Source organism: Cottoperca gobio, chromosome 14 (assembly GCF_900634415.1).
Source record: "Cottoperca gobio chromosome 14, fCotGob3.1, whole genome shotgun sequence".
Taxonomy (NCBI): domain Eukaryota; kingdom Metazoa; phylum Chordata; class Actinopteri; order Perciformes; family Bovichtidae; genus Cottoperca; species Cottoperca gobio.
This window is the reverse complement of record NC_041368.1, coordinates 15043952-15066562: the sequence shown is the minus strand read 5'-3', so window position 1 is coordinate 15066562 and position 22611 is coordinate 15043952. Positions and strand designations below refer to the sequence as shown.

Below are 22611 nucleotides of genomic sequence, written 5' to 3'. Positions count from 1 at the left end.
GCTCATCCCCAGTTAAAACAAAGACGTATTGAGATTAAAGAGCTGCTGTACAGTTAGTGGATAAAACAGTTTGTAATTAGAAGGAAGGCATTTTACAATAATTTAGTGAAGAGTATTGCTGGCAGACCTGTTATTGTGCAACAATATATTCTAACTTGCTAATTGCAACAACAACAAAAACATGACTTGTAATTGCAGGTTTCATATATATACCAGGTCTGTATGGTAGCCTCGTAGCAGTGGGGTTTTCACTCCCAATCCCAGACACCTTGTTATATGCAATGAAATGGTTAAAGCCCTAAATTACAATACACTAAAATAATAAAACAATAGTGAGAATGCATTGATTTTAAATCTGTTGCCAGACATATAAACAGATCAGGTATTTTAAAGCAGTTCATATATTTGTATTTATTTTTTTATATGGAATTGCAATTATTGTGTTGGACCAGATTAATAAATAATGTTTTACTTACTACAACAATATCTTCCTTTTTGATAATTTCATGCATATTATAGTGCATAATAGCCTGCATACTATAGCTTATCCCAAAGGTCTTCACTGTTTTTCCACCCGTTTCCTGTCCCTATGTATCTGATAGAAATTCAACAACACTCTAAAACCACATTTTGCTGTGCCAATGTTGAACAATTCGTCTCATTAGCTCTGCCAAGAGATGTCAAGAGGTCATGTGATTGTGTATTTACTTGTTTATTTGACCAAGAACAGATGTTATAAGGACATTTATATATAAAATTTGATATGCACATTCATGCTATTCAAAGAAACCTACTGTAATGAAATTGATGACCCTATAAAATTACTCTAGCGCCACCATCAGACCAAGATTAGAATTGATTTAATGAGTGTTTCCCCCATTAACTGTATTATGACGGTATCTCCATATACAGACAATACACTTGCTGTGCACTAGTGTAATTGAACATAATTATGGGTTATAACTTACAATCTATTAGCCTATGTAAGAATTTTCTCTTGAGATTCACATTTACAAAGATAGAATATTGATGTTAGTGACCTTGTGACCTGAGCTTTAGCGCCACCATAGGTAAAAATGTCACATTTAAAGAGAGAAGAAAAGGATGTCCATTGAGCTGGCCAGCCTGCAAAGATTTCAGGACGATGATTTCAGGCTGTGAAAGGGGCCTTTCTCAAGATGACTTGCTTATTTTGCCCAAAGTCGAGGTAATATCTGTTATCTGACTTTAAATTGGGCTTGTCTGTGTGTTTAAATGTGGTGGTGGGGGGTGGGGTGCCAAAATAAAGAAAATGCCCATGTTGATTTGCAACATTTGGTATATGCCCACTGAAGGTAATGGTATAATCATACGTGCTTACCAAATTATTAATTGTTTCTATATGCATTTGAGGATAATGAGGATATTAGTATCTAATAAATAGGCTTCTGCTTAGCAGCTAATATAGAAACAAAGAAAAATGGCTGACACAGACTTTATTCTTATCCCTGAATTAAGAATGGGAAGGGTGAAGTGATTCCAAATGCCAATCACAACCCAGACTCAGGCCACATGTCTGCCTGTGATGCTGCCTCCCTGTCTGTGTCTCATTTTGCATCAGGAGATGCCACGGCAGAAAGCTATAGCCTGCTCATGAGGCTAGGAGGCGGCCGGTTTATGCATTCTAATGAGCGCTCCCTGGGAAAGATATGCAAATTCATTTTGTCATCAAGAGGAAAATAGAGGACAGGAGAGCAGCAGATACAGGAGGGGCTTAAGGGAGGAGGGCACATGCAAGAGGCTGGATTGGGTGCAGGGAGACATGTGTGTGCACGTCTGTGAATGTCTGTGAATGTGTATATGTGGGTTGGAGGGTACAAGAGCAGAAGGTGTGAGAGTTGGGCTGTATTAAAGCACCAGAGTGAGGGACACATGTAACCCCCACCCTACCCCCACCTAACCAACTCCACCCTTCTACCTCTCAAATAAATAAATAATATATCAGACTGGATGAAGGAGAGATTAATTAATTAAAAAAATTTTTTTAAAAGAAGTAACTCATGGAATGTACTGATGCAAGTATATTTGAAATATCAGAACAGAAGATTAGGCTAATCAATTTAAATTGTGCCAATCAATCCATTGCTTTTTACAGCTTCACAAATGTGAAAGGTTGCTTTCTCTTCTGTTTTATATCATTTTAAAATATAACAGTTCTGCTGTTTTTAATTAGCTCAGACAATACTTGTTTAAAACCACTATTGGGCTTTTTAAATTGTGATAGTGGCAATGCCATTAATAATGTGGGGTAGATTATGATCTCATAAAAGTACTACTACTACTATTATTATTATTATTATTATTATTATTAATAATAATAATAATAATTATAATATATATAATAGTGATACAGTAAAAAATATTGAACATTAGAATTGCTTGTTATATATTATACTCACTCTTAAAAACATTGCATTCAAAATTTACAATGATGATTTTGAAGACAATAATAATGACCTAGGCCTACATCTATTAAGCAATTGATGATAATGATAATCAATCACGTGATTAGATGTATTTTTTTATCACGTCCATCTTCATGTGTACTCACCGATCAGTCCTGCATTCATGGGCAGTGTTTTACCAACGTACAGTACCAACATGAACACTAATTTAAGCACAGGCTACTGCAGTTCACTGGAACTGCCAAGTGGGGGAGAGCGGAACCTTTGTTTGTCAGAAGGGGAATACAAAGGCCGCTGCACAACCACCAAAGGGCGGAAAAAGAACGTTTCTAATACGAACTGGCACAATGATGCACATGGACTCATCGTGGATTATTAAATACAGCTCTGCCTGGATGGATTTCGCCGATCAGCATTGTAATTTGCAAAAATAATATAGATTTGGTATCGGTATGTATACGTTTTTATTCACGAAAACTAAAACTGAGACTGTTGGGACTGAAATTAATACCCGGCGTTTGGCTATGGCTAATATGTTAGCATGCTAGCCGTCAGATGCACAGGCTGATCGTTCAGTTACTGCATGTATTGTTAACGTTAAGATTTTTCATCTCAACAGTAAATTTTACTGGATAAAAAATAAGTAATTATAGGGTTAATGTATAACCTAGCTTATTGGAAATAGGCGTTTGGCATCTTCCTTATTCATTTTGCTCCTAAATGGAGTTCAAGTTTACTTTATCTAATGTATTTGCCTATGGAGATGCTTCGTCGTTCTTAATTGTTTTGCCATTTAAACGTTCTCTTTATATTAATTACTTTTAATGCTGTTTTTAATGGTTAAATGCATAGGTTTATGTGCTTCAGTGGTAGGCCCACGTGCCGCACACGTCTGTATTTGTGTAGATGAGCAGGGAACATCCTGAATTTATTTATTTTTAATATTATTGATATTAGCAAAAACTGTTAATATTAAAGAGAACACATAATCCTAAATTGTATATATTTTGACCTAAACTGCAGACTCGTGAAGTTGGGGTGGACAGAATGAATACAATATTGTACCACTATATACATATTCTTTTACTATTCTTAATGTTATATTATCTATTCTCTGCTAGTTATATATCTTATGGTCCTACTCTAAAGTGAAGTGCATTTTTACATGCACCGTCATAACTTGTAGGCATTGAGTAACATTGCTTTATGTGGTGCTGTATTGTTCTCCTCAGCTCCTTCGGAGGTGAGCCAGGTTGCAGTGACATGGTAATATTTTTTGAATGGCACCGGACAGCTGTGGACCAGAAGAGCAGCAGTAGTTTGCCAATGACTGGTGAAGACACTGGTTTGGGGGCTTTGGCCTCACCACTGGTGGGGTATTTGGGAAAAGTCAGTAGAGCTCATGTTTTCCTCTAACAATTGTCACTTGCGCAAAGCTGAATTATATTTGAAAAATACTGTGACTTGGCAGTACCAATCCAAATCAAACGAACCAAAACAAAAAATGGAAATCTTTGGTAAAAAGGCGAAAGTTCTTGGTAGGCTTTAAGCATATAATGTATGTTATATGAGAAACTGTGTACTTCATGGAATGATTTTGTCAAAAGTATTAATATATTTTAAAGAAAATAATGTGTAACTATGCTTTTATATGTACACCGAATTGATATTGTTAACATTTCACTTCACATGTGCACTTCATCCTCACTAAACTCACACTGATTGATGTGCAGAAACCTGAGGCCAAAATTTAGAGAGAAAAGCAAACGCTAAACTGAAAATTACTTTCAGGAATTCTTACTCTTGCTTGTATCCTCCACATCTGGAAGGTACATCAAATAAAAAAACGTCCTTGTTTTGTTACTCTAATGCATGTGTACAGTATTTAAATGTTATTGGAAGAATACAATAATGACTGCTGCTGACAGTGGTGGAGAAATGAAAGCGATGCTGAAATATGACAGTGAATTGGGTAGGTAGAAATCATTCATTTGATGAAAATGTTTGCAGGCAAACAATTTTTTTTGCATGAATTACAAAAATTAGATTGTTACAGCTTTGCATGTTCTTTAACTGTGAAACAACTCCCTCATTTTGTGGAGGTCTGTGATCTTTATTAATATGTCATTTCTGTGATCTTAATGTTTTTTCAAAGGTTCAGGAAAGAGCTGCTTCACTGGAGCATTGTCCCTGGTGTACTTCAAAGGGCTTGACCTGTGTGCTGCGCTCTTACCGCATCAACCTCCAGGAGTCAATCACGCTCTGCACAAACCCACAGGTAGGTCGAAGTAGTCGAAGTACTGCAGTACTTTTTTTGCTAGCTTGCATGTTAACCTTTCTGTATTCGTTCCCACATAGTGCCTTTTCCCTCTGGTCAGCCGATCCTTGGAGGATGTTTTGGCTAGCTTGGATCCTGTGAAGCCCACCGTTGGGAACAAAAGAAAAAATGCCTTGGTGCTGGAAAAGGAAGAGTTGATTGGACCCGTACACAAACGCCTGCGTCCAAATGAACTCGACAGTCTTGGGCAGCAAAGTATTACGGACACACTCATCAGCCAAGTAGGGCATGGGGCTTTAAACGTTGTCAGCAATGGCCAACATGCAGCACCCAAGACGGCCTGATGAAAATTTAAATGGATACAGCGTTTCTCCAGGTGCAGAGTTATTACGAGATGAGGATGATTTTCTGGACCAGGAACCAGAAAATGCTGCTTGTACATATGGTTTGACTCCTCCTGCGTGCTTGACACCAGCTGGACACCTGCCGTGCTCATCAGAAGCCACGTTGACCGCTGACGGGGATGAGTCTGCATTCGTTCCTCACCTTGGTGCTCCTGATACAGCAGAGGCAGAGGATGACTTCAGGGAGGTGAAGAGTCCTCCTGAAGTTCTAAACGGACGCTTCAGTCTGGACTCCAACCAGTCATCTTTTACAGGCGACGAGTTTGATTCTACTGGATATAATACTACATCGCTTTCGTACAATGAGGAGTCAGCAAAGACGGAACAGAGACCACTGAATGCGGACCTCATCTTATGTAAGGACATAGGGGGCATTAAGTCAGAAACGGAGGTTTTGTTCTCGACCACGATAACCACAGAGTCAGACGAGCTTGTATCTGTTCCGAATCAGCTTTTCTGGAGTAACAGCGACAAACTGTGTTGGCTGGACTCGCTGCTCGTTGCTTTGGTGAACTGCAAGAGCTTGAGAAGGTGTAAACCTAAAGTTGAGCCTCAGCGGTCGCCTGTCTGGCAGCTGATGAGAGGATACGAAGACGTTTATGCTGCAATCCAAGTCCATCAACAGACTGGCAGAGGTTAGTCAAGTTTTTCTTCTGCTACCTTGAGGTGTTTTGTGTTCATGACATCAGTGTCTGACCTCACTAATGCTCTTCTGGATGAATGGGCAAAAATTCCCACAGACACGCTCCAACATGTTGCAGAAAGCCTTCCCAGAAGAGTGGAAGCTGTTATAGCTGCAAAGTGGGGACCAACTTCATATTAATGCATATGAATTTGGAATGGGATGTAAAAGCTCCTGTAGGTGGCCCAATACTTTTGTCCATATTGTGTATCTTGCTGCCACCTGGCTGTAAATGTATAGTTTAGTTAATTTCCACAGACGCGTATATAAAAAAGACATTAAGAATTTAAGAAAAGTTAGAATGTTGTGAATATACCTATTAAATATCAATAGTCAAACTTAACAATAATAAAAACAAAGATTCAAGCAGTCATACAAAATTGATGGACAATTTACATATATATATATATATATATATATATATATATATATATATTACACATACATACATACATTCCTTTAAATGCAAACTTGATGCTGTCATGAGTGAACAATTGCAAATCTCATTGACTAAAAAGCTTGAATTAATGATGATTTATTCTTTAGTTTTTATATTATAATGCAGTGTATTTGTGTGTGTCATCTATCGATATATATCTATCTAGATGGCGACGTGAGGGTGCCAATTCATGTGCTGCAAAAGGCCAATGCAGACCTTCAGAGTCTCAGGATGTCAATCTTCAAACTACTGCAGCCCATGCTGCATTGCAAACTTGGTAAGCTCAGTCACTAAAGACATTCCCTTCATCCCTTCAAATCAGGAGATGATACTCCCGCTCGGATCGATTTAGAAATGCATTCTGAATGGTTATGCGTCATCCCCGAGGTTTATTTGCAGTGTGCACTTGTCCTATTTAACATACTTTTTCATAACGTGTGACGCGAAAGGCAACAGTTATTTTCTTGCCCTGTTTTCTCTCAATTTAGTGTGAAGAGTGTTCAACCTAGCGGGGCCATATCTTCTCACTTGATAGTTCTCCGCACAGAATAGAACACATTGAAGAAAAAACAGGTTAACATTAAAATTAGACATTGTTAAGATGAGGAAAGAATATGTATTTTCCCTTTTTTGAGTTGGGAGCCGCAAGGACAGACTGTCCTACGCAGGTGAAGAGAAATGTATATAAATAAAGAAGTTAATGAATATAAAGAGATTCAATATTTCTTTGGACTGTTTTCTGGCGCCACCAGAACTGTTAGGAAACCGGTGTTAGTACAGGAACAATATGCAAATTGTGTAAGGCTACTGTGAGCAAGGGGGAGATGTCTGAGCAAATGTTTTTCAAGCTCAACACAGTGCTACCAGGGCCCCTCAAGCCTTCTGTTGATGAATATTAGATTTCATATTGCCTAATGCCACTGTTTCTGCAAAACAGATTACAGCGACAAAAAGAAGTGTATATAAAGGGGCTGTTAGTCTTGTTTTGGCAAATGGATTCTTCAAAATGTAATCGTATAGCTTATACTCAGACTATCCTTGCCCTTTGAACCGCTAAAGTGCTTAATTAATACCTTTTTTCTTTTTTTAGTTTTAGTTTTTTCACCTTGACGTATTGTGCCTTTTAGGTATTTGGCACAAATGCTTTGTTGAGAATCCAAGATCAGAGCTGATCTTGACATTTCAAAGCCCCCATTATAAGCTAACAAAGTGTCAGGTTAGGACAATGCAAACCTTGGATTCTGCTTTATATAAAAAGTGGCAAAACTTGCTTAGTGGCTGTCACTTTTTGCATACTGAAAATACAAAACGAGGGGGAAACAATGCAGACACGATGCCCGGATCGTGCCACTTAGTGCTCGCTGTGCCCTCTCTCCCTGCGTGAGGGACGGGGCTCCCTGCTCCCACGGCGACTGTCAACCGGGGCGGACTGTCGTCAGTACAGCGATGTCTGCAAACCCACTCATCAGGTCCTGAAGCACAGACCCCGTCTCTTAAACCATGCTTAGTGGGTCTAATTAAAAAAATAATAATAATTGCCGTGTGATCCCTATTAAAATCTATACAACCAATGTGTTTATGATTCAATTGTTTACAAGGTCAGGTTCTTCATAGATCTAGCCTCTTCATTTTGCTGAATTAGTTTGATGCTTTTAACTTTAAAATGTAGGCGACAAAAGTGCACGATGTTTCCAGAGTAATTGTGTTAAATAAGCGTGAGTTCGATATTGACCAAAGTAATCATGATTAGGATTTCCATAATCCCGCTGCCCTGGAGGGTGTAACCGCACGCAGCTTCTGTCAGCACTCGTTCCTGTGACGATGCTCTAACTGCTCGCGTGTTGTGCTTTTCAGGCCAGAGGGAAACTCCGGTATTTGCCATTCCCCTTCTGCTGAAGATGGACTCCTGGGCCGAAACTCTGTTCCAGTCGACCTTTCAATGGGAGTTCAAGTGCAGTGAATGCAAAACTGCTACGAAAGAAAGGTAGATGATGAAATGCATGATAAGATACTACATATTTTACAATGGGATTGCGCTGTTTGTTGGGTAGAGGTGTGTATGGTGATGCCGTTTTGATTATTAGCGACAGGTCTTGTTATCGTGGTGACAAAATCTGTCCACAGACAAACTGACGGCGGGTAAAGAACTCAAAATAGCATCTGTGGTAGTTCCTGCTACACCAGGGGTCTCCAGGGGGGATATTTCTGTTCCTTGGATGGTGAACGCATGACCCGCCCTACTCTGCCTCTGATTGGCTGAGTGCAGGAGGCCAGACTGTGTTCACTTTGTCATGAAAGAGGTTGATACAGAATCTCACTACTTTCATGTGAGAAAGATTTGAGAGGTTTTTATAAAAGATATCCATCACACCAATCCTCCAGAAACGGCCCGTTCTATGTGAGACGTTTCAGTGTGCAGTATTAGCTGCACAAATTGTGGCCTCTTGTCATATACTTAGAAACATGTGATGCAGAGCTTGTGTGTCCATAAAAGTTCTACAGCTGCCCATGTTATGGATGTTTATATTTGTACTTTATTTCTTTCATTGCTAATAATCTTATCAATGTACATTCCCTACACTATAGGTTTCTGAGCTGCCATGATTCATAGCAATAAAGCTTATTTTGAAGCTAATACTGCACACTGGAGTTTCCTCCCCACATTAATGGGGCAGTTTCTGAGGATCGGAGAGATGGAGAAACTCAGGATAAAAGAGACTTCCCAAATCTTTCTTTCTCACAGTATAGAGAGAAGTTTCTGTCTCTTATGCCAAAGTGAACACAGCCTGGCCTCCGCGCTCAGCCAATCGGAGGTAGAGTAGGGCGGGTCTTGACTTTGCCGTCCTCGGTGGAAAAAAAATATTGCTTCCAGGAGCACATAATGCGGTGACACAGACTTGCAATAAGAAAACAATACCAGCGCTGCTGCCGGTAATGATGAAGGGATGACATTTTGGACAGACGTGGATGTAAACTGCAACGCGGTAATTTTAGTTATTAATTATTCTGCCATTTTTACTTTTATTTTCAGGATTTAATTGAGTCTATAAATTGCAATGTAAAAAAAACCCATCACAGTTTCCTTGTTTTATATGATCATCGGTCCAAACCTCAAGGGTATTGACTTTAGAATATTAAAAACAGAGAAACACAAATCCACAAATTTGGAGAATTCAAAACAAGTGAATGTTAACTAGTTAACAATAAATTTATTATCAAAATTGTTGCTTAATTTTCTGTTTAATATAATAATTAATTAACATGCGCAACATTTCTGCTCTAATTTGATGGATTGCTCAAACCACTGTCATAAGAGTTGTGTTATTACAAATACCATAACTAAATCAATAGATGATAGAAGTGGTGGTCATATGTGGTTATCCCCGAGACTACAACTAATATTCATTGATGGGGAAATGTAATCATTCTCTAAAACACTGTAAAATCCTAAATGTATTTCACGCTGTATTTTTCAGGGTTATAAAAACTCTCCCCACCTTCACAAATGTTCTGCCTGATTGGCGCCCACTTGATGCCGTCCACTTGGCCCCGTGCAATGTGTGCTGGCAGAAGAATCAGAGGAGGACTATGATGCTGGAGAGGTAATGTGTGTGTGTGTGTTGTGTGTGTATAAACTACAATTTGAAATTAAGACTCCTGTATTTTAGTCGTTTTGATTTATAGTTAGAATTGGCTTTGAATCAGATCACCACTTGCAAAGTAATCATAGCTCCTGTAAGAAAATGCTTATTCTGTAATTGATGAAGCACGGGGTAAATTGTTTACTATGTCAACGAAGGATGCCCTTTTTAACAAACAATATTAGCTATTTAATCATTTATGATTTATATAGGGGCAAACAGCTTTCTCATATTTTCCAGTGTATCCCTAACAACAAATGTAGCTGTGATTTGTAAAAGTCTAAACATTTATTGCCAAGTCCAGCAGAAACCTGCAGGTTATCAGGATAACCAATAAGAATTGTTTCACTGTTAGAAACTGTGTGCCTCCACAGCTACACAAAACATGAACAGATTCCCTTTAATTGTCTTCCTATAGGTGTTGAGCCAAAGCACTCTGTCTTAAAGTGTCAGTAACTGATTACCAGGGTAAATGAAATGACCAATTAATTATTGCTAACACTAACAAATTGTCAGAAAATGTAAAAGATACTAATGCAATGCCCGTTTGGCCGATTGCCTCCGGTGTTGATGCATGCAGCTTTCTCGAGAACTGCTAATCCAAACAACTTCTCACTCGACACTGTGCCCCCTCGGGTCCTCGGCAATACACCCGGCAAGTGTGAAGTTGATAGGGAAGTACGGTTGTCGAGAAAAGGGAAGAACAGACACGCAGACTCCATTTTCTAGAAATCTGTAATTTTGCATTGCTCACAATTAAATATTAGGCGTGACCAACTTATAATGGAAGATATAGTCTAATGATGACACATCTTTACATTAGTGAGAACCACATATCATTTAAAGTTCTCCCTAGGCATTCCCTTTTCCATCAGTTTAACATTTGCTTCGTGTTTTGTTTAGTGTGCCTGCGGTGTTTGAGCTGCACTTTGTAGAAGGACTTCCTGACAACGATGTCAGAATCTACACCTTCACCTTCAAGGGGAAACGCTACTCGATCTCCACTGTCATACAGTACAACCATCAACTTCAGCACTTTGTCACCTGGATTTCTAATTCTGATGGTAGGTATTCTGTTATAGTTTTTACTGATGGAACATTTGAACGATATTGGTTGGTTAATTAATTAGAGAGCAATATATGTTCAAAGAATTACTTCATTTAATCTGTTTACGACCATATTTAGTCGTGAGAGGAAGTCATTCGTTGTAGGTATTCTTACATGGATAACTGAAGTGTAACTTTTCTTTCTGTATTAATCTGTAAGCTACTTTGCACTTGGTATGAAACCACAAACACTTAAGCTCATCATTGAGTCTACATTGCAGTTTGCCAACAGCACATTCTGCTGGACACTTCATGCAATGTTAAACTGCGGAAGACTCATTTAGAGCTACATAATTTATTCTGCAGCTTGACAGCTCAGGTTTCCACATTTGATCTATTCTATTATTAGTCTACATTTAGTTTTGCTATTTTATTTTCTATAGATGGAGGCACGTTGATGCTGTTTCTTTATTCTAACCGTGCATTATCGTAACTGTTCCTTACAGGATCATGGCTGGAATATGACGACTTGAAACATCCAGACTGTAAGACCCACCAAAAGCTCCCGGTCCCTGCTCAGGAGATGCATGTCGTCTTTTGGGAGGTGGAGGAAGATAAAGAGCCTCGTGCATGTTCTCCCTCCAGCACATTTCCTGAATCTCCCCCATGTAAAAATGAGATGAACCCCAGTCTAAGTGACAAAGGCTTAACAGTGGTCAAACTGTTGACTTGCGCTACTGATCAGTCTCTTCTCACGTCTCACAACGACACTGACAGCGTCCGTGCGCTCTCAGCATCTGATGACGGCAGCAGCAGCTTCATGGACACAACAGTCACAGCCGAATTTGACACATCGATCGGTTCCACAACGCTGCTGGACGCCTTCGAGGGCCTTTCCCATAATGACATCATTACACTCACAATGGTGGAGATAAAAGTTGATTCAGAAATACCGCCTTTAAATGACAACGAACAAACCAAGGATTTGAGTGTTCCCAGCCGGGATCAAAAACTCGACTCTACACCGGATAGCTCCTCCGCAGTAATGTATAGTGAAGCGTCTCACAACCCTGCTGTTGAGCTCTCCTCACTATCCAATTCATCGGAATCTGTTGAAGGCTCGTCTAGTGATCCTACATTTGTGCCTGGTGTCAAGAGAGGACGAGGGAGAGGGAGAGCAGTTGACAGAGGCAAAAGAGTTGGCAGACAAATAGTTGGCAGACAAATAGTTAAAAAGGCAGCAGTGCCAAAAGCAGCTCTGCATATTTCACCACCTGCATCTTTGGAGCCCTCCAAAGTAATCAGTAGTGAACCTGAGAGTGCTGCTGCGGATGACACACCGCCTGTTGAAACTGCACAGCAAGCAGCCCCCTTGTCTTCCACTGATAAGTCATTGAAAAGTCCCACAATGCCTCCTCAGCAGGCCCACTGGTCCTTCCTGCTCAGCAAACACCCAGTAAACCAACTTTACAAGTCGATTGCAAACCTCACCCCCAGCCATACACCCATCTCTGTCACACAGGCAAAGCCCACTCCTCCCACTCGCTCTACGCCCAACCCTGTGAGAAAACCGCAGACTCCTGGAGGACTCTTCCATAAACCCCAGCTCAGGACGGAGGAGAGTGAGGGTCTCCCACTAAAAGCTGCAGAAATGTACGGTGGATTCGGTGCAAAGCGCTCAATCACCCCAAGTCCCCTCCCATCTTACGCACTTCTCAATGGCAAATCAAAGCTGTGTCAACCCATAACTTCTAACCACCAGAAATCGCTTACGAACACTACAGTGGTGTCTGGTACATCGCTTTCTATGCCCGGAGCAACGCGACTCTCTGAAATGTCCTCCTTAAAGAAACATAGCAGCCAGTCCTCGAAGCTTCCTCCGGGTCTCAGCGACACAGAAGCCCTCAGGTACAAGCTGATAAAGAAACTGAAGGCGAAGAAGAAGAAGCTCGCTAAGCTGAATGAAATGTTGGGTTATCAGGGCAGAGCAAGCCTCCGACCGGACAGCACTGACCTGGGCTCCCCAAACACCGTCACCTCCAGCACCTACGACGGCTCCATCTGCGGCGAGTTCCTCTCGGACCTGCTCTCGCCAGCAACGACGGCCAGCAACCTTTCACCAGACAGCACCGGCTTCCTCGAGATGCTCGCCGATGGGCAAGTCGACCAGTTGACCTGTGGCGTCAATGCCGCAGGTGCAGTTCAGCAGATGAACGCGCCCAACGCCGAAAACTTCCTGGAGGAGTTTCTCTCGCAGGCTGTGGCTCAGACACCGACTGAGATGGAGACAGACGCCCTCAGTGAACTTTTCGTTTGACCTGTGGGGCTTTGTGAAATGTAATATAGAGAAGTGTTGTGAACACTTCTGTTAAACCGTCGATGACGTTTGTAAATCTTCTCTCTGCAAGTTTAGCACTTTGTTGTGTAAATATTGGATGTAACTGGGTTGTATGAAGCAATCATTTACAGAAAAAGCTGTTTGTTTGCTATGTTTTGTTAATTTGACAAATTACTTGAAAAATCTCATGGCAATTTTTTTTTAAGGCGTCATTTAATAAATTCTTTGGATGACTCGAATGTGTCTTGTACAAAATGTCATTATGCAAGTTAACAATATAGGAAATGTGTGTGTGTGTGGTGTTTCAGCTTCTTAGAGGAATAAAATATATTTTTTTATGTCACTGACTTGCTACTTTAAAAATTGAGTCACAATTTTTGTACATAAAATATTCTTAATTGTTCTGATCAGCCTTTAGCTGAGAGCAAATCTGTTACTCGTTATAACATATATTGTTACTAGTAACTGAAAGTTGAGAAATATTTACAGATTTCAACATAATTTAGGGTAAAGACATAAAAAATGTAATTGATTATTAAGATAATAAATCCTTACCTCTTCCATAATGTATTGACATCAGTGATATCACAATATATGTTACAAAATATAGTTGATTATTTCAGACAATTGAGTGTCAGGCTGTTGAAATCAAAGACAAAAACTACATTTTTATGGCTAAAATGGAAAATACAATGTTAACAGTAGACATTAAGACTAAATCTGTTATCAGAAATCCTTTATTAGACCCACGAGGAAATTTACCTCATTACAGCAAAAGAATATATGAAGTAAAGTGGCGAGTACACAATTGTTAAATAGAATAAAAATAATATAAGTACAACGTGGTTGATGCATTCTTTTTATAAAAATTAATTTTGCACATGGCAGTGATAATTGCACAACAGTGATGGCATAAAGTGTTGGTGTACAGCAGGGGTCACTAACACGGGGTCCGAGTCCGGCCCCTAAATAACTACACATGGCGCTCTCTAAGAAGAGAAAAGTGAACAACGTTTTTTGACCAAACATACCCTCAAGTCTGGACTGAGGTCACAGAAAATCTCAGAGCCCAATATGATGAATCCAGCAGGATCCTGACTCATACATTCACTGCCCAACAACCTGCTCATGAATGTTCCCTCAGAGGTGCTTGGATTTTGGGTCAACGCAAAAAGCTCTTATTTATTTTCTCTTATTTTCAAATGCAGCCCGAGAAGAACATTATACATATCTACAGTGTTATATATATCTGTATAGTTCAATGTTAAGTGACAATAAATATCGTCTAAATGTTTCTAAATTGTACTTTCTTTATTTGATTTGACAGTCAGTTGTTGGTGACATGCAGACGTTGATACAGCTACTAGGCTACTTCAATATATCTCACACTAATTCATAATGCAAGTTACACATTATGATGCTCCGGACCTTTGCTTGCGTAAATTTTCTCTAACTGGACCTCTTTGAATTTTAGTTGAATACCCCTGGTGTACAGGATAACAACCTAAAAGGAAATTAGGTAATTGAAATCTCCCTTTTCATTGTTGGCATGCAAATATATCTCTAATTTAGGATCCATTAATAATTATCTTTAGAATGATAAAGATTAATCTAATCTAAATATGTACAGTGTAGGTGTAATTTTCTCAAATGTTAACGAATATGAATTACAATAAAAGTGTTTTTTAATTGTCCAACCTGCATTTAGTCCAAATTTACATAGTAACATACTGTGATAAGTTATCTTAACCTAGTAATATGATTTGTTTAACCGAAACCACACCCAACTATGCTGCCTTCGTAGATCAACGAGCAACCTACGGGCACTAAGCTTGTGTGAAAGTGGATACTGGTATGTTATGTCAAGCTCGTAGTTATAAATTGCGAATATACACACAAAACCGAATTTGCCACACCTCATAACAGAATGAAATGGAAAAGAGTAGTTCCCATACCGGGAGTCGAACCCGGGCCGCCTGGGTGAAAACCAGGAATCCTAACCGCTAGACCATATGGGACATGATAAACCCTGCGATATTTAATCTTTTTCAACAAACCATAAATTATTCCACAATCTTTTTTTATGATATGACCACACGGATACACGGGCAGACAATGACCTCGGTTGGTATCATTAGGATACCTCTGTACATTACATTCTGTACTTGTCACGTTTAGTTAGTTTTCTGTTTGATAGCACTGTTAGCACTGTTAGCACTGTTAGCACTGTTAGCTACACTGTACCAACACTGCTTTTGCTTAGACAAGCTCCACAGTTATAGCTCCACGGTAATCCATTTTTAATAAAGATTTTATGTTTAAAAAAGATAATTAAATCGGCCAATTAACAATTTGATTTCTTTAATGTGTCTTTGAATAGTCAATTATTATTTTATTCTTAAAAAAACAAAACATTTACGTTTTAGTTTTGATTGGATTCATTCCATTAATAGGAAAATATGCTTTTGTACTGCTTTCTATGTGTACAACGTCTGTATAGAATTAAAAAAATAAATTAAGTAAAACTACACAGCCACTGGGTAAAGAAGCAGCTGCATTACCATTTTAAAGCACTTGCAGGTGCTGTTTGACTGTTGGTAGTGTTTATAGTGTGATATTATTGCTTTAACTTAAGTAAATGATCTCAGTACTTACCACCACTGCAGCAGACATTTTTTGACCTGTCATAAAGGGAAGTGCACAGGTGTAATTAATAACACTAATGAGCATTCGAATGGTAACACCTGGGATTTTTCTACAATAAGCACGTCACAATATGTGCTGTGTTAAAGGCCTGTTCATAGTTTAACTTGTCTGGGGCGCATCCTGTCATATAAATAATATTTACAGATTCCCCGTGCATTGGTCTTGCTCATTTGCCAGAAAGACTTCATAAAGGCCCCTCACAGAACTTTAAAAAAACATTTAGATAGCCTATACAGTAATGCAAATTTGTGCATGTGTGTGCACGCTCTCACACAAACGTAGAGGAAGTAGCAGGCATTGGTGCACCCCTCTGTATTAAGCCAGAGCATAATTTACATAAAGAGGAAGCCACAAACAAGTTTGTATGTGGGATGGGGGAGTTCATGATGTCATAGAGGGACAGATCAGGTTTGTGTTCTGCAGGCTGACTGTAAAGACACACTTCTGGACGTGAAAGAGAAGCTCAGCATCTCCATCCACCTGCTCCTACGGCTCACACAGTAATCATGTACAACATCGTGGTGGAAAACATCTACCTGCTGGTCGTCATCACCCTCATCAGCGTACTTCAGAACGGTGAGAACAAGCATGAAGCATCAATCATAGTTTTTTTCTTCTTCAGTAAAATGATGTTCTAATGACGTTAATGATCTTTGTGTTTCAAGCTTTCTTTGCTCTAAAGGTAGAGAAGGAGTGCAATGGTTTGCAAAAAAACCCAGCTGCTTTTGAACGAGTTTCTTGTGCCAAGTAAGAACCATTTTATACTCCGTTCTTCTGCTAATCTAATTAAACACATGCCGGTTAAACAATGGGATATGTGTTATTTTAGTGTTAGTTTCCTCCTAAAACAATTTCCATTTAGTTTTACATTACCTGAATATTGAGAGGCAGTCACATTTGCCTGAACACTCCCAGATAGTGGGAACAAAACTGCAGCGCTCATTTGAATGCTTGCTGGGAAAGCAACAATAGCCATAAGGCAAATATATATTTTCCTCGCAGTAAGTTGACTCATCATCATCATCATCCTGTGTTAAGGTTAATGTGTGTGAGTGAAAACTGCACACAGCCTACATTTGGCGTGTGTGTTTTGACATTTCTAACGGGTTTCTTGTTCTGTTTCATATTTCAATCCAGGGATCATGTGCAACATAAAAGCAATCTTATTTCTCAAAAATGTGACTTTTAAGCTTATTGCAAAACTACTTTGCAACATAAACGTTTGCCAAATCAAGCTAAAATTCACCTGACAACTTAGATTCCTCATTTCAACAATCACACACAATATTACTCAATTAATTTATACGTTTACAACTAACTGATCTTTTAAAAGAAGTCATGATTTGCTGCTTTTCTTTGTTTTCTATCATTGTAAATTGAATGTGATTGGGTTTTGGACTGTTAATCAGAAACTGTACACATCACCTCAGGCTTTGGAAAACTGATTATTTCAAAAACATTTCTGACATTTTATAGGACACACATAACGGAAAAATACACATCATCACTTACATGGCCTTTGATAACTAGCCTGACGCTAATAAATGAGCAAATCTAATGTATGTAACTGACACAACGTCTCAGTCTTCGGTCCAGTCGCTCTATTAGTCCATGAGCAACAATGCACTTCCTGCTTTTAAAAAGAAACATCTTAGCTACATCCTGTTTGGTAACAGTTTAAAATTGACACACATTTTGTAATATGTCTTGTTAAAGGCTCTTAGAGGTAGAAGAAGAAGAAGAAAATGTTTGAAAAGTCTGAAAAATATAGAAATGACAAATCAGCCCATGACCTCTCAGATTTATCTTGGTGCCAGGTTGAAAACCCCTGTCCTGAAGTATGATATTTTTTGGATAACTCTCCTGACATGGAAATGGTTTGAGGGATATGGCTCCGTGCAACACACTGTACTGATTATTGCAATGTATTGCAGCAGCCAGTACATGCTGACTCGGAGACTGGGCTCAATTTTTCCTGGCTTCCCATTGCAACTCTTTTCCTCCAACACTCAGACAGCCACATTGGGTTTTCCAGCTCATGCACTTTCTTTTCTTGTTTTTATTGCAGCCACTTCCGCTCTGCAGTTTCAAAACATGTCCTTAAAGCCTTTGAAAAAGAGCTCGGTGTTACACTGCCAGTAAAAGTTTGCAGATTGCTCCATAGTAACTTATTGCAGTGGACTTCCTTGACATGTATTACTTACACCTCTTGTCTACGTGTCTTCCAGTCGTAACTGCATGGATTCTTATCCCACTTTCCTGGCAGTGATGTGGTGTGCCGGTCTTTGTCTCAGTCAAGGTAAATCATTAATCAGTTCACTGTAAAGGAGACTGTCACTTTCCTCACAAAAGCACCATTTGCCGAGAGTGTATTATGTCGCAACACATTAAAGAAGCATATAAAACATCTTACAAAATAATTAACAGGGAGACTTTTACAGTTTCTAGACTGCCTAAAGCGGGTCTGGGAAATTTCCTACACAAACAGTGTCAACAATCAGCCCTTATGTTCATGCTGGACTTCACTGATCAGATAAATACATAAACAAATATGTGACTACATTCTGCTCGCTATTCTCTGAACTATCATTGTACACTGTATCATTAAGACTTCCCGTAACTGGAAAAAAGCAGCATAGCCCAAACCACAAAACCCAGAGCAAAAGTGGACAGGAGTTTCCAAATACTTTCCATATAGTGTATTACAAAACCTAGGGTTGTAACAGTATACTGGGCTATTGAAATTGATGGTTATCATACCGTTTACATGCAATAAAGTACTGTGTGCGTGCAGCGAACAGGCGCATCATAGGACATTATTTTAAAAGTTCACAGCTGATGTTATTTTCCATTGAGTACTTAATTTAACATGCTACAGTGCTGCTAACATGATTTAGTTATATATTATAGTTGTATGCTATTTTTTAAAAATCCGGTTTATTGTTTGTTTTTAATTCCTTAAAGTATCATTGTAACTGATAATAATAATAATTATAATGTAATACTGTGATATTTTCAGAGATGATATTGTACCATTAAAATCTCATACCGTTACAACCCTAATGAAACTGCTGTGCAGGTAATACACAGGATTCAGTTTCTTTCTATTTCTGTCATCTCTTTGAAGCTCCTGCTGCCTTTGCTGGGATCATCTATCTTGTTGTCAGGCAGAAGTACTTTGTTGGATACATGGGACAAACCTGTCAAAGGTAAATTACCATTAGCGATGTGTGTTGTGTGTGTGTGTGTGTGTGTGTGTGTGTGTGTGTGTTTAGAGGTATGGCTTTAATATATTTTTCCACATTTCTTTGTAGCACCCCAGGCTACCAGTTTGGAAAACGCATCCTCTTCTTCCTGTTCCTGATGTGCATTGTGGGCATCTTCAACTACCTGCTGGTGCGCTTCTTCAGCAGCGACTATAAGGAATACGTGGAAACCATCACCAGCGCTGCATCTGCTCTTCTCCTCATCCCTTAGTGCAGTGTGTCTCACATAATGGCAACAACACTTCCCCACATTTACATTTAAAACACTGTACTCATTAGTTGTTTTTTTCATAAGAACATTTATTGTGTTAGGTAATAAATAAATAATTCGTACAAAAGTCTAAAACATTTCATTCTGCAGTAGATTTGATCTCTTCAACCCCTCAATAAATCAAGTGAGGTATATGTCTGTTTACTAAATCAAATTCAAATCAAATTTATTTATATAGCCCAATATGACAAATTATACATTTGTCTCAGTGTGCTTTACAGACTGTACAGGTTACGACCCCCTCTGTCCTTAGACCCTCGCATCGCACAAGGAAAAACTTCCTAAAAGAAACCCCATAATTAAAGGGACGAATAATAAAAAAGTACTAGCACACACAAAAAACAAATACATTTAGACAAATAATTTGCCTAAATAATCTTCATAGCATTCAGATATTTCTTGTTAGTCCTTGTCAGTGGTTTCCACCCACTGAACAGAAGAAGTATCTGGACCCAAAAGCGATTATAAGGTACTTCCTGCAGTCCCAAGAGAAAATGCTGGTCCTTCACCTGGCGTACATTCCTCTGTTGATGAAGAAACGTTCTTGAGGAAGCAGACTCCTCCTGGATAAACTCCATTTTTCTTGCTCTCAATGCACTGCTGACTCATGTCAGTCTTAACTGTAATGGTAACAGCAGAGTAAACAAGTTAGACAAGTGCCCTTCCACTCTGACAAATACAGAACATTTTATGGTTACTATCAAGATGTGATAAGAAGAGACACTTACATTAAATTGTCTTTTGCTGAACCCAAACCAGTGTGGGAAGTCAAAGAGGGCATCAGAGTAGTATTTGAGGGTGAAGGAGGCGTCTCTCCACAGAGGTTTAACTTGTGTTAGTTTATCAGTTGTAATGTTGAAGTTTTTTCCTGCCCAGCTCTCCATTAGTTCAGTCAAGTCAATCTGATATAAGAAAAACGTCACATTCAATACCAAAAATACAAAACACAGTAACTCCTGGAGTGTAGGCTACTGAACAACATTAAAAAGTGACATAAAGACCAAAAGGTTCTACTTACATCCACCCTGTAGCTTTCTCCAGCAACAGAGGAGATAGTCCAGTCCAGGCCTCTCTCTATCTGCCACTTGATGAAAGGATCGTTGCCGTAGACGGACACCACAAACTGCTTCAGCACTGATGCAAGATTGAAGATAATTCATGAGGAAAATAGTGAGGAAAGAGTTCAGAAAAACATATTGCCAATGTGGCACGAGTACTATGCAGCCATTGTAATTGATCTACTCCACCCATTGCAAACATTACAAGTTTGGAAGCCAGTATGCATCTGAGTCACCTACCCACCCCAACACACTGCATGACCCACTTAGCAGCCTGGAGCTGTAAAGTCCACACTGGGTTCAAAGTAACAATTTTGTGCAAATGACAAAATGCCAGTGGTGCCTTTAAAGACCATTTATCTTTTTTTACTTTGTAATTATGTCAGTGTAATTACACACAAGTGTGTGTCTGATTCATGCAGAGGTCTTATGATATAATGGTTAGAACAGTTTAAGTTACCTGTGGCTTCATTGTCTGCCTTTTTGTCGGTCGCTGAAAAGTTGTTTTCTTCGCAGGCAGACATCAGAAGATAAACCCTCTTGGACAGCAGGCTCTTTCTCATGCTGGTGTACTCCCATAAATTTCGCATTTTAACTTTTCTGTTTAAAACAAAATCAGACATTGAGTGTGAGTTTTTTTTTGTGTATATAAATATATGTGGGTAATGTTAAGGCGCATCATCCCATGCAGTTTTTTCCTCACCTTCCCATCGACTTGGAGAAAACTATTTTCCCTTTGTCGGAGTCGAAGTCATCGATGAGCACCAGGCTCTTCTCCGGGTCGCTGTGGACTCGGTATCCCGAGGCGAGAACCTCCACAGAGAAACTATCTGGAGGGTTTTTGAGGAACTCTTCCACATCTGTCACTGTCACCCTGCTGTGGGACAGTGTCACCCTGCTGTGGGACAGTGTGTCTGTCGCCATGGTGTCACGCATTTCTTCTGTACGTCCTCCTGCAACTGCGGCTGCTGCTTGCTGTATATATTGGCTTTCTCAAGTCTGCACGTTTTAATAACCACTGTGAAGTTAGACATGTTTGACACGAGAAGACTTCCGGTCTCTTTTGGCCAAAATAAATCCGCTACGGGTTGATCGTGAACAAGCAAAAGCACCACTCGTCCACTGGCTTAAGTTTCTTAATTGTGAAGATTTGCTACTTTTTTCTCATATACGTCATTGTAAATCCAATATCTTTAACAATATCATCAAATTGCATTTCTTAGTAGTAGGCCTAGTCCTAAATGAGCAGCCAATTAATCCGTCAATCGATTGACAGTTTTATTTTGAAGTTTTGAGAAATATATTGTTTTGGACAATATATTTTGAAGACATCAACTTTGCTCTGGAAAATTGTAATGGGCATGTTCACCATTTTCTGACATTCAATAGACCAGACAATCATTGAATTAATAAAAAAAACCCAATAACAATAACGAAGGACACAAGTTAATATAAAGAGCCATGTCACCGAAATGTTGTTAAATTAAAAATATGCTTTCCAGATGCACTATTATCCAGACGTTACATATTGGTTGATGTCTGAATAAAAAAACAACAACATGTCTCAGAAAGCCTGTTTAATGTTTCCTATTAATATTGTTTTTTCCCTGAAAGTAACTTTAATTTGAAGGCAAATGTGTTTACTTCCATAAGGCTGGTTGGCTTTTCCCGACATACATCATAGCCTACATTATATGACTAATTAAGTGACGTGTGAGTGTCAGGTGAAGTACATTATAATGATAAATAAACATTTAATATACACATACATAAATAATCAATTCAAACGACTATAAAAACTAAGTTGTTCCATTTGTTTGAGAATAATGAAGGTAGAATTCACGACTTTATGAGAAGCCACTTGAGGGGAGCATTGGGTCTTGCTATTGGAAACAAAAGCACGTGAACTTTGAAAGTGAGGAGACAACATGTGTGTGTGTGTGTGTGTGTGTGTGTGTGTGTGTGTGTGTGTGTGTGTGTGTGTGTGTGTGTGTTTACATTTTACACACCAGATAGAGTCCAAAACAGATTCATAAT

The 22611-nt window shown here is 39.1% G+C and overlaps 3 protein-coding genes and 1 non-coding gene across 4 annotated transcripts; 2 read left to right on the top strand and 2 right to left on the bottom strand.

Moving 5' to 3' along the window:
* The first annotated feature begins 2738 nt into the window (after nt 1–2738).
* Nucleotides 2739–13616, top strand: uspl1 (ubiquitin specific peptidase like 1). The gene is given in 10 exon segments (XM_029448059.1): nt 2739–2894; nt 3677–3833; nt 4600–4722; nt 4803–5060; nt 5062–5761; nt 6414–6524; nt 8102–8231; nt 9724–9849; nt 10792–10952; nt 11442–13616. Coding segments are annotated over 9 exon segments (3546 nt in total). The 5' UTR covers nt 2739–2894; nt 3677–3707; the 3' UTR covers nt 13253–13616.
* Nucleotides 13617–15219: 1603 nt separating this feature from the next.
* On the bottom strand, nt 15220–15291 carry trnae-uuc (transfer RNA glutamic acid (anticodon UUC)). Its single transcript has one exon. It is a non-coding gene; the product is annotated as a tRNA-Glu (tRNA).
* Nucleotides 15292–16201: 910 nt separating this feature from the next.
* Nucleotides 16202–19591, top strand: alox5ap (arachidonate 5-lipoxygenase-activating protein). The gene is made up of 5 exons (XM_029447377.1): nt 16202–16555; nt 16645–16726; nt 18208–18278; nt 19107–19188; nt 19294–19591. Exons 1-5 carry the CDS (start codon nt 16486–16488, stop codon nt 19454–19456), a joined length of 468 nt encoding a protein of 155 aa, XP_029303237.1. The 5' UTR covers nt 16202–16485; the 3' UTR covers nt 19457–19591.
* Nucleotides 19592–19769: 178 nt separating this feature from the next.
* medag (mesenteric estrogen dependent adipogenesis) lies at nt 19770–21556 on the bottom strand. The gene is made up of 5 exons (XM_029447376.1): nt 21278–21556; nt 21035–21174; nt 20535–20650; nt 20245–20418; nt 19770–20136 (listed from the first exon to the last, which is right to left on the bottom strand). The coding sequence occupies exons 1-5, from the start codon at nt 21508–21510 to the stop codon at nt 20122–20124; spliced, it is 678 nt and encodes a 225-aa protein (XP_029303236.1). The 5' UTR covers nt 21511–21556; the 3' UTR covers nt 19770–20121.
* Between the last annotated feature and the right edge of the window lie 1055 nt (nt 21557–22611).

Bases quoted from the DNA above. Each gene is read 5' to 3' on its own strand.
- alox5ap (XM_029447377.1), top strand. From the start codon at position 16,486: ATGTACAACATCGTGGTGGAAAACATCTACCTGCTGGTCGTCATCACC. The intron at 18,279-19,106 runs GTAAATCATTAA...ATCTCTTTGAAG, and splicing joins CGGTCTTTGTCTCAGTCAAG to CTCCTGCTGCCTTTGCTGGG. The intron at 19,189-19,293 runs GTAAATTACCAT...ATTTCTTTGTAG, and splicing joins ATGGGACAAACCTGTCAAAG to CACCCCAGGCTACCAGTTTG.
- medag (XM_029447376.1), bottom strand. From the start codon at position 21,510: ATGCGTGACACCATGGCGACAGACACACTGTCCCACAGCAGGGTGACA. The intron at 20,651-21,034 runs GTAACTTAAACT...ATCTTGCATCAG, and splicing joins GGCAGACAATGAAGCCACAG to TGCTGAAGCAGTTTGTGGTG. The intron at 20,419-20,534 runs GTAAGTAGAACC...TTCTTATATCAG, and splicing joins GAGAAAGCTACAGGGTGGAT to ATTGACTTGACTGAACTAAT.